The 12,454-nt window shown below is 37.2% G+C and overlaps 1 protein-coding gene across 2 annotated transcripts in view; it reads left to right on the top strand.

The window, feature by feature from the left end:
- CNTNAP4 (contactin associated protein family member 4) overlaps positions 1-12,454 on the top strand; it is a 258,054-nt gene that overhangs the window by 23,498 nt on the left and 222,102 nt on the right. Inside the window, exon 2 of one of the 2 annotated variants that reach the window (XM_036909317.2) lies at positions 11,208-11,318. In XM_036909317.2, coding sequence (XP_036765212.2) covers positions 11,208-11,318 — 111 coding nt within the window. The remainder of the gene's footprint in view (positions 1-11,207; positions 11,319-12,454) is intronic. The other variant, XM_057492932.1, reaches the window with a different exon arrangement.

A 12,454-nucleotide genomic window follows, 5' to 3' on the forward strand; every position in this document is an offset into this window, starting at 1 on the left:
CCAACTCTGATGGCTTTCCCAAAATAGGAGGCCTTGGCATTAATGCAGTACATGTGTGTCCCTACATCGGACTCAGAACTGCTTTTTAACAATTGGGGACAATATTTTGAGCCACAGAATCTGAAAAAATTTCCATTTCTTGTTTCTACCATTCTAGTTTGGTAACTGTGGTAAGGAGAATGGTGGCCTTCCAGGCATGTCCACATCCTAATTCCTGGAAACGCTGAGTGTGTTACTTTCTATGGCAAAAGGGACTGAGCAGGTGTGATTAGATTCGGGCTGTTGAGATGGAGAGAGGATCCTGGAGCATCCAGGTGGGCCGCGTGTACTGGCAAAGGGCCACTAAGTGAGAGCAGGTGGCAGTGGAGTCAGGGAAGGAGACGGGATAATGGCCGCAGAGATCAGAGGGCCGCGTGCAATGCAGGCACCTCAAGAAGCTGGAAAAGGGAAGCAAACGTTCTCCCTAGAGCCTCGAGAAGGGACGTCACCGTTCTGATACCTTGATTTTAGCTCCATGAAGCTAATTTTAGACTCTGACATCAAGAGCTTTAAGATAATGAATTCGTGTTGTTTGAAGACAGTAGTTTTGTGGTATTTAAAGCAGTAACAAATAGCAAACTAATATAGCAGCCATTTTTTTTCCTCTGCCTCTATTCCTGGGCTGTGAAAAAAACAAGCAATTGTCTATATTAATTCACTCAGGAGGTTTTACGTGAACCTATTAAAAAAGAAGAAAGAAGAGAAAAAATTCTTTATACTATACATTTAAACCTATTTTCTTTTGAAGACATGTCTTCATTACCCTTTGACGTTAGTTGTCCTATCATAGATTTAAAGTCAAGTTCATCTGAGTTCCCAATAAGTGGAGGAAGAATCACATAAACTGTGTATGAGCTCAAACCATAGACATTCCAGACTCAGCTTATGAGGAAATGCAGATGGAACCTCATTGGATTCATTTATACGTGGCATTTTCTCTGTCTTTCATCCTATTCTTTGCTCCCCTGTGCATTGTTGTAGATTGTCAACGGCAGAGACCCCGTGTTTCGTGAACATCATTTTTAGTTGCATTTATTATCATTTTTTGTAACTGTCAGTTTTTAGCCTCTCATGAGAGTTTTCTTTAGACCGGGCTCCATGTTTATTAATTGGAGGCATACTTTATCTTTCCCAGGTTACACACCCACCAATGTTGTAAGCCTCTCCTCACCCCCACTCCACAAAAATCCCAGTTTTGTGAGAGGACACTTGATATCACTATTTCCAACATATTACATTCTGCAAACTATTTGACTTATTTTTGGTTTTGCACTCGTTTAAAGTTTCTCTCCTTGAGTCATTTTTTAATCAATAGTTCTGAAATTTAGATTTGGTCATGAAAGGAACTGATTAGGATTTATATACAAATTATATTTACTCATGGTGTTCCATGTGGTCATTTCCTCTGTCAGCAAGTCTGTGATGTGTGCAGATTCCTAAAGCTTCGATACTCTTTGCTATTTAATTATTTCTTCTACCACTTCACCTTGGGTTGGTTTTGTTTGGTGGATTTATAGGTTTCCTTATCCTAATATCTGGACTTTAAATAGTCGCTATTAAGCCTCTAAAATCAACCAGCCTCTGGCTGCGCTATCATTAAAAGTTAACTGCCTTCCCATTAATCCATTAATTGTGAAGATTAATTGGGAAAGCTATTCAAACCAAGGCTGTAACTTGGGACATGCAAGCTAGTGTTTGCCTCCAAGTGAAAGCTCATCCTATTGACATCAGACTATTAACAATTACACATATATGTATAATCACCCATGGCTTATATAGGGGAAAATACATAGAAACTTACAGGCTGTTGCAAAAATGAATTCTTGACAACTTGGAAATCACCCTTGTGTTTGATTCACCTATAGAGAATAATACTGATAAATATTTAGTTTTAAATTGCAGCATTATGTTATTTTTCAGATTTAAGCCAGCGATTGACAAAGTTAGAAGCTCATGTTTATCTTATTTACTATCCCTAAAACTGGTATCCTTAAGTGAATGTTCATTTTCATATCAAAGTCATATTAGTACTCAAAGAATCTAAAGAATTTAGCAGTAGTCTATAGTTAGTGGTGTTTGATTTGAAATGTTATTTTAGGTAATAATGAGAGATAAAATCAGAATAGGCCCATATTTTGTCACCTGTTATTATGAAAAATAATATTTTATTCAAGTCCAGTTGTACCATTTTCTTTAAAACTTTCCCCCGTTTTTTCCCCACCAGAATGTCACTGTGCAGTCGTTTCCACACACTGTCAGTTGACACAGCTGCATAGGGGAAAAGGGGTAGGGTGCAATACCATCACCATTTTTCATTCTTTAAAGAGCCTCATGAAACAGTATGAAAAGCATAAAGATGTTTGTGAAAGGAGCAAAACTCTCCATTGGATAGAAATTAATTTGCAAGTATATTTTAGTGTTTTCTAAACTAGCATGATCCCAGCTAAACTACACCCCAGATGAAGAAAGTCAGAATGATCTGGAATAGGCACAGTCATGAGCAAGTTTTAAATCTCTCTCATATGATCCTACTGGGCAGCGAGAATGAATTACTGAAGGTGCATGTTCCACAGGAGATGACCTGGAGCTGATCCATATATTTTTTTATAGGGGGGTTGATGCTGCTTTTCAATCAGATCTGAGTCTACTCTAAGTTCTTAGGATGGACTCCTGTGGCTTTTCTTTGATTTGTGTTGAGTGCCTGGGATGGGTACAACTGGGAGGAGGAGCCTGCAGAGTTGGGAAGAGTTGTTAGCCTGGAAATCAGTGAAGACAGCCCAGATGAGGGCAAGCGGGGCTGTTGACTCAGTTCACTATAGCAAAGGAGTCCGCCAGCATCACTGGTGTTTGGCAGAGACTCAGGCAGGCAGCGGGGAGGGAAAGCTACAAAGTGGAAAAACAGGGAAGGCTTCAGGTGAGCCTTGACTGGGGGCTGTTGGCAGGGGAAGCTGTGAGTGGGCTAACAAGAAGCAGGCCATCTTATGTGATTGATTAGTTGTGTATATTTGGCTTCCTCTGTATTTAGTAGAGAATCAGAAATCTCTACTAAGTATATTTATCCTACCCTAAGTTGGAAGCAGGGGCAAAAATTAGGAAAGTTTTAAGTTATTAATCAAGTCCTGGAAGTTATTAATCAAGTCCTGACTGTTGGGCTTGTTGCTCTGGGAGTTTTGTTGGCTTCCTGGGCTTGTTGCTGTGGGATGGTTGCCATAGGTTATGGTGAGAGTTCTATTTTTGTATGTAGTCTGGCCATTGTCCCTTTGTATGCAGTCTATCACTGGGCAGGAGTCAGAGGCCATCAGAGACTCGATCCTGTGTCGTGCCAGGGCAGGGAAAGGGACTTCACTCCTGGAGCTCTGCAATTAGACCTGAATAATTTGTAGAACTAACCCAGACTCGGCTTATGGTTAGAGACCTATATCATATGACTTGAGATGGAGTCTTGCCTTATATACTATATTTTTGATAGATGTTAGCATAATTGCACACTTTCTTAAATCAATTGATGATTTCTAATCTTACCTGGATGACAATTTGAATAATACATATTGGAATAAAACATTTTATTTAAGGAAGTAGATTCTTAAAGGAAGGTCATTCCTTAATCCCGAATCTCTTGTGGAACATTTGGACGAGGTCTAAATAAACTGTTTTCTAAAAAGACTGAGATTCCAACATTTGCAAAGCTCCCTGTCAAAGGTCCCACCTCTGCCTCCAGTGTACTGGAATTGTGAAAGATTTTGAGGATAGTTGCTTTCTATTCTTATGCTGATTCTTATTCTTATTTTATTTCCTTCCATCCCATTCTATCCCATTCCATTCCATCCCATTCTTCTCCAATGAATGTTCCTGCGCGAAATTGATTCATTTGTAGGCATGCAACTGATTTATTTCCAAGTAAAAGAGAAGGTTGTTTTATTTAGTGACGACTAAGCTGAATGCTGCTGAAAATCAGTCTGATTTTTTGATCGAGTATTGTTTCAGCAATGTATTGGCCCAGAAAGGAGTTCTGTGTCCTTTGGTAAATTATTTAACCATTCAATTGTCCCATGGAGTTGTCCTGTGTAGTATATAGAGTATTTGTCAGTATCAAATGAGTTAATACATGAGAAGCACTGAGAACATAAGCAGCCAATAATAAACACCTATTATCTTAGTACAGGTAGTGCTACACAGAGATTAAGAAAATTGAATTACTTTTATTAAAAACTGAACAGCTTTTACTTATGAGAATTATGCATTAAAGCCGTTTGTAAAATAAAATTAAATTACTTTCGATTGAGGTATATTAAATACTTTCAATATAGCTTGGATCTTTGTTTGTAAGAAGCTATTGAGTTTTTTCATATACTCAGTTTGCCAGAGATCTAATTTATCATTGTCTTTTTAATGATCATAGTAAGTTTTCCTCTAATGTGCAGAGTAAATGGTGACTTTTTTGAGAAATTGACCTCTTCTGAGAAGTATAAAGCTGTATATTTGTGTGTCTTTGTGAGTGTGAGTGAAAATGTCTCAACCCAAAGTAGGTAAATACGGATATTCTAACAGCATTCATTAAAACTCTTCTGTATGTAATTAGTATATGGATTTTTTGTTAACAAAGGAAGACTAAAAACTATAGCTTCACATTTCCAACTGTCTATCAAGGTTAATATGGAAATTCTAATACGACTATAAAAAAAACTGCATAAAATAATATAATTTTGGAAAAGCACAGAGTAGTAAGAGAGATGTTAATTTGTTCCTTGACTAGAAACACCATCAACTAACCAAACATGCCCTACCATTTTGAACTGTACAAGCCCTCCCCCTTGATATACTCAAGCAGCTCACCTGCAGGGCCCCAGAGCCAGGTGGGGTGGGGGGAGGGGGGAGCTGATTCCCAGCATGCAACACGGCAGCCCTAAGCCCGGAGCGACGCTGCCCTGGTACCTCTCCCTGTCGGTCTCGGGGATAGCGGGATGCAAGCCGTAGCTCTTCTGCTGGAAGGTAGACAGCCCTGTCCATCCCGTGTGCAGGTGGTGGGGGTACCAAAAGCAGGCCTGGGGCCAGGAAGGCCTCAGCCTCCCAGGGCCCATCCTAAATGCTGGAGAGGGCCGCAAAAAATTTCCAGTCTGCTCCTGCAATTCAGAAACCTTCCTTCTTGGTGTCAAAAGAGAGCGTCAGGGGAGCTGGGAGCTGGGAGCTAGGGCCTCTCTGGCAACGCAAAGCGAAAGCCCATCAGAAAGGGAGCAAGCGGCACACACATGCCAGGGACGTGCAGGAAGCAGGAGAGAGGTGAGCAGGCGCCGCCCCGGGAGAGCCCTGGGGCTGAGGTAAGGGCTGCGGTCTGAGCCTCTCGCTTGTTCTGGGTGGAGGGACTGCAGAGGTGCAGGGTCCAGGCCCAACCGCTACACTCCAGTTAGCACAGGCTCCCAGCTTGGCAGCTTCCGCGGGGGGCCGTCATCTGCAGACTTGCAGGAGTGGCTGCAAAGGTGGCAGTAGTTGTGCACTATACGTTTGCGTGTGTAGATACGTAAATTACACATAGGTGATGTAATGTGCATATAATATGTAACCATAGTACCTGTAGTATACTGTATATGTTTATATTCTGTAATAGCATATATTTATACTATAATATTTATATTTTATGTAAATGATATAAGGTCATTGTATAGTATACACATAATATACAGTATATTTACACATGTAAATGCATGCGTGTTAATGTATATAAATGTAAACATGTACACATATGTATTATTAACATGTTTATATGTATATACTATGTATCCATATATAGATATGTACATACATATACCATACAATAAGTGTGTGCCCTCACACTTATGTTTTGATGGCCAACTTAGCATTTATACAGGGTCGGCTTATATATACATTATATATGTACATGTATTTATTATAATATATAATACATATGTATATTGTGACATATATTTGTATGTACACATATGTGTTATAATTACACATATTTATAATACATATATATTTCTAAGTATAGATATTGTACATCTAGAAATATAAAATGTGTATGATAGTGTATACTATTATATGTATAATAGTAATATATGTACATATATATGTTCCTGATTAAGGGACCAGGATGGTATAATGATCTGATACAGGACTTAATTAACAATATGATTATGTTTTGAACTGAAATAATACTGTTGTGTCAGATCGGAAAAGCTCCTTACTTAAATGCCTGTATATTTATGCCTCTGAAAGCTGTAAATGAGAGCTAATGCTGTGGAAATTGGGAAGGCAGCTGAGAGTTCTAGCTGCAGATGAGTCCAGGGGAAGACTAGTTCATTGCATTGCTTTGAGCAGAGTGTAGCATAGGGTTTCTCAACTGCTGCACTGTCAACATTGTGGACGAGATAATTCTTCGCTGTGGAGGGCTGCCCTGTGGATGTTTAGCAGCGTCTGTGGCCTCCACCCGCTAGATTCCAGCAGTTACCCCCAGGTTGTGAAGATCGAAGGGTTTCCAGATATTGATAAACCTCCTCTGTGGGCAAAATCACCCCTAGTTGTTCTCAGCTTTGCAAGACCAGAACTTGCATGTTACTGCATTTACTGGTGCCATCAGAGGAAACTGGAATTAAATTCACAGGAGACTGATACTTAATCCAGAATTCCATTTCATTAATGTCTAGAGGGGAGTACTCCTTTTACTCACCCCAGTCTCATTATTACTGTCTGAGACCTTCCTTCCCTGGTGTCAAGACTATTGAAGATCAAATTGGTAATAAACAAATAGCATGGCAAACCTGGAATTGGAGTATGCAACTTCTTGAGAGAGATTTTTTTCATGTCATTATTGTGTCTGGTGAAATTCCTAAACTACAAGCCTAAAGAAATAATAATTGTAGTCACAGTGTTCTTATGTACTGAATTTTAAACCCCAAATTACCTTTTAAATTTCATGTTTCCACCAAAACGAGAGGAGCAAATTAACCAAAATCGGTCCCAGTTACTTCATCTGTAAAATAACATTGATATTAGTACTTCAGAAGGGAGTGGTAAAAGACCCGTAACTAGGTGTGAAATGGTTGTAATTTCTTAGCACAGAACGCTCACTGAACATGTGCTGTTACTAGTTTTACATAAGAATAACTTTAGAATATCTCATTGCCAAATAAACATACAACAGATTGTAGGGAAATATATATGCTCTTGGTAAAATAAAGTAACACCATGTAAACACCACTCAAGTCAACAACTAGAACTTAAAACCCCAGAAGCCTCCCTGATCCATTTCCCATATCACACATGATTTTCCCCACAAATCGAATAAGCATTCTTCTCTTATTTTAATCCCATTCTTTTAAAACTAAAAATATAACAACATTGATTCTCAGTTTATAATGGCAAAAACAAATGAGCAATAAACATATACCCTTTAGAGCGATTTCACTAGAAAGGCATTTTACATCCAAAACATCGATTTGAATCTGCATAATTGATTGTGAATTGCAGTTAAACACCATTTTATTTTATTTTTATTTTATTTTTTATTGAAGGGTAGTTGACAACAGTATTGCATTACATTAGTTTCAGGTGTACAACACAGTGATTCAACATTTATATACATGATAATTCTAGGTACCAGGTATCACCATACCAAATTGTTACAATATTTTGACTATATTCCTTATGCTATACATTACATCCCGGTTACTTATTTATTTTACAATTGGAAGTGTGTTTTTATATATATATATATATTTTGTGAGGGCATCTCTCATATTTATTGATCAAATAGTTGTTAACCACAATAAATTTCTGTATAGGGGGGTCAATACTCAATGCACAATCATTAATCCACCCCAAGCCTAATTTTCGTCAGTCTCCAATCTTCTGATGCATAACGAACAAATTCTTACATGGAGTACAAATTCTTACATAGTGAATAAGTTACATGGTGAACAGTACAAGGGCAGTCATCACAGAAGCTTTCGGTTTTGTTCATGCATTATGAACTATACACAGTCAGTTCAAATATGAATATTCATTTGATTTTTAAACTTGATTTATATGTGGATACCACATTTCTCTATTATTATTATTTTTAATAAAATGCTGAAGTGGTAGGTAGATACGAGATAAAGGTAGAAAACAGAGTTTAGTGTTGTAAGAGAGCAAATGTAGATGATCAGGTGTGTGCCTGTAGACTATGTGTTAATCCGAGCTAGACGCGGGCAATAAACATCCATGTATGCAGAAGATTTCTCTCAGAACATGAGGGGGGAGGTTCTAAGCCTCACCTCTGCTGCTCCCCATTTTCTCACCAGATGGCCCCCTGCGACTGTGCCTGTCTTAGGTTGTTCCTCCCTTGAGGAATCTTACCCGTCTCTGGCTAACCAGTCATCTTCCGGGGCCATACAGGGAAATGTAAAGTTGGTAAGTGAGAGAGAAGCCTTATTGTTTGAAAAGGTTAGCTTTTTACTTCTTTGCATATTTATGCCCTGTGGCTTCTATGCCCAGCATTTGTCTTGAGGTATCTTTACCACTTGGAGGAATTATGATACTCGGTAAATTCGACATGTGGCATGAGTTCTGTTTAAAGGTTGTGATTAGGTAGGAAGAAGAAAAGCTATAGAAGTAGCAGGCAGAAGAAAACCTGGGAAGATTGATTATTTCTTTGACATATCTTCTTGTAGAGTAACTTCAGCATGGATAGGTTTTAAACTACTAATTAAATTGTGCACACACATTAACATAGTAGGAATATAGTTACCTAACCAAAGCATACCTGTAATTACCAGCCATCTCCAGTGAAACCAAGAAAACCAGTTAGGCACCTTAGGCATTTGTGAAAACTTATCTATGATATGTAAACACCATTTTTTATCACACTTAAACCTGAAAACTCATAATGATTCAAAACTGACTCTACTTATGGTAAGTACACACCCATACATGGACCCCCTACAGTGGATAACGTACTTATTTGTATGTGCAAACACACACATCATCATTTTTACAGTGTAACAAAGCATTTTGTTGGGAGCTGTGATTAGCATAATTAGAATTTCCCTCATCGCTTCCGGGATTGTATGTCTTTGTATGTCTACACTACCTACTACTTGAATCACAACTAGATTGACAGCGTTGGTATTTAAGCCAATCGGCAAACACGCAGGGACTGTCAGCCGGTTATCAGGTCTCTCCTAAGAGTTTGCTGAAGAATTTAAAGTGTGAAAGAAGAAAAAGTAGACTTTAAATGAAAATGAGACATTCTTAAAAATTAAAATGCTATCCTAGATTCTTGTGAAAGGCTTTGGTCAATTTTTACTTATCACTTCTGCTTTAGACGGCAGGACTTCAGAAAAATATTGTAGTTTGAATATTTAGTAAAACTTCTAGTGACTGTTTAAAAAATCTGTGTTCAGGCAGAATAAGCTTCATAAAAGTTTAGATGAATCTAGGTAATTCCTAGATTTATTTAATTGAAATTTAAATTGTTTATAGCTCATTTAAAAAATTGGAACAATTACCCTGCATGATTTACCAATATTATATCCAAAATATGAGAGAAATATGTTTCTGATAAGAGCAAAAATGGCAACAACTTAATAATTGTGTAAAATAAAAGACAAATACTTTAAAGACTGTATGGAATGAAGGATTAGCTGAAGAATTAGCATATGTGGATATCATGGTCAACATGAGACTATTTTTATACTTTCTCTTTGTGCCTGATTTTTTGTTTTATATGTGATACATGTAAAAGGATAGATGATAATCAGGTATATACTTTCATATCTACCTTTATGTACATACTGACATATAAATATATGTATGTATACACACACATACTTCTTTCCTCCAGAAGTAACCACTATCCTGAATATTATGTTTTCCATTTCTTTGTTTCTTTAATAATTAAAAAAAAAGTCACATATGTCCCTAAACACCATATTACTTAGCTTTGGTGTTTTCAAGATTCTCAAAACTATGGAATGTATATGGTCTTCTATAACTTGAGCTGCTTTCTCTAGAGTTTTTGTTTCCCAGAGCCAACCATTTTTTTGGTGTGTGTTGCTGTAGTTCCTTTTTACTGCTGTATGTTTTTCCTCTGTGGGAAGTATGACAATTTATGGATTGTTCTGTGGTCATTGGATGTTTGGGTTGTTAATGGTTTCTTGCTGTCATGCACAGTGTTGCTAGAAATGGCAAATGTCTGCTGGTGCACAAAAGCAGAAGTTTCTCTGGGTCAGTGCTTCCTGACTTTTTTCTAGTAATTTGAATGGCAAATATTTGCATCAAAAATACTAATATTTGTATCGTGTCCTTGGTTGGGTAAGAAGGCAAACTCCTTGAGACCAGTGGTTCATCATAGGGATGCTCCGTCCAGGGGGGTACACATATAAATGGAACTGGTGGAACGTGGGACATAGAAATTCAAATATACAGGCTAATGACAAATTGTTTTTTAATGTAGGTGTTCAGATTTACACTCCCTCTGTAGCATGTTGGAGCTTCTCTGAGCCCATGTTGTCTGGATGATCTGGTGCTGTCGGACTTCTGAAGCCTTGCTAATCTGTTGTTTGTAGAATCGTATCTAATTGTAGTTTTGGTTTATATCTCTTTTTACTGATAAGTTTGAGTGTTAACTTATGTAAAGTGTGTTTTGTGAACTCTCTGCTCTTCCCTTGTGCCATTTTTCCCAAGTGTGTTTTCTAATTGATTTAAAGGTAGTTTTGGTTTTCTTTATTGTATTTGGTTTTCCTGAATTTGGAATACTAATTGCATACTGTTTTGTAAGTACTTTCTACATGTTGTGATGTTTCTAAGTGTCTTTTGGTAACCTAAGATCTTAATTTTAATATAATTGAATTTATAAATCATTTCTTATATACATTCATTTCTATATTAGGTATACTGATTAGGTACTTTTGTTTCTTGCTTTGGTAAATCTTTTCTACCTCAAGCTATGATATTATTTTATAATTTCTATGAAATTTTCCTTTTCTCTTCTGTTTAAGGTCTTTTCTTTTCTCATTGAACTTATTAGATCCAGTAGAACATTGCATATAAGCATTGGGTGTATTATAAGAGATCCTAGTATTTTTTGTTTTGTTTTGTTTGGTCTATCTATTGAATCCCAGAAGGTGTCAGCCCTGTACTAACCTGAATGTGGGTTTTTTTCCTCTTGGCAGACGATTGTGGTGAACCTCTCGTGTCTTCCTTATCTCAGGCATCATTCAGCAGTTCATCTGAGCTTTCCAGCAGCCATGGTCCTGGATTTGCAAGGCTAAATCGAAGAGATGGTAAGTCTGTTTTCTGTCTTTGGATTGGTTCATGATGAATCTCAGTAATTTTCTATTCTTTTAGTAAAATAATTGTAAGAGCTGTATGGTAAAAGTAGATTTCTAAATAAGCAGATGGCAGAAACTCAAAGGCTACATATAACCTGTAGGACTTGTTCTGGAATGGCAAAGGGATGCATCTTATTTTAAAATCCTGTATCATAATTTCAGCAAAGAATTGAATTCTTTCAATTGGGTGAGCTTTCTGTATATCTTACACAGTAAACTTTTCTATAACAATATGCAATCATTATGTATACAGTAGCCATGAGAATTTAATTGGCCCTCTATTTCATGTTAAACAAGGAAGCTTGCAAGAAGTAATTTTAGAAGATGCTAATTATTTAAAAATAAAACCCCTCAGTTTGTTTAATTCTCAATGTGGATGATATGATTTTTTCTCTTGTTGGGGAATGGGCACTTAATAAGCTTTCATGCTCCTTTAGGAATACTCAGTTCATACTGTTGACTAGCTCTTAGGTAGGTTGTGTTTGATTGCTCGACTATGTTTAAAGGCAAGTGCAGGTAATTAAATGGCAACTTGCTGTACAATAAAGAATTTCAAGGCTTGTGCACTTAAAGACAGAACATTATTGTGGTCCCTTTTTATAACATGCTAAGGTAAAAACCATCTGCACATACATTCTATGGAAAGAGGCTTGGTAATAATAACATGGAAAACAACCATAAAATTTTTTTTTTAACAACCATAAAAAATAGGTACCAACATCATATATTATTAAAATGGCGATTCGCTCTTTTGTTATCCCCTTCTCGCATACCATATGTCAGCCACTTATAATTTTTCTCCTTGATGTTACCCACGGTGCTGTCATAATGTTAGAGCACACTGCACATCGGACATAACAAATAGATCATATGTGTCTGTGTGTCTGTGTTTTGCCATCTGGTATACATTATAAATATCCAGCACTTCAGCAGAATTTAAGATTTAAGTTTATTTAAAAAAATTCTCTCGTATTATTTGAGACAATCACTTATATGTGTTTTGAAAGGAAGGGCATCGATGGAGAGTAAGAACTGAGGTCTTTGTATCAGGTGGGGCATTTGGGTGGCCTTGAATATATTTGTATAGA

The sequence above is a fragment of the Manis pentadactyla genome, chromosome 15 (genome assembly GCF_030020395.1).
Source record: "Manis pentadactyla isolate mManPen7 chromosome 15, mManPen7.hap1, whole genome shotgun sequence".
In the NCBI taxonomy this organism is placed as follows: domain Eukaryota; kingdom Metazoa; phylum Chordata; class Mammalia; order Pholidota; family Manidae; genus Manis; species Manis pentadactyla.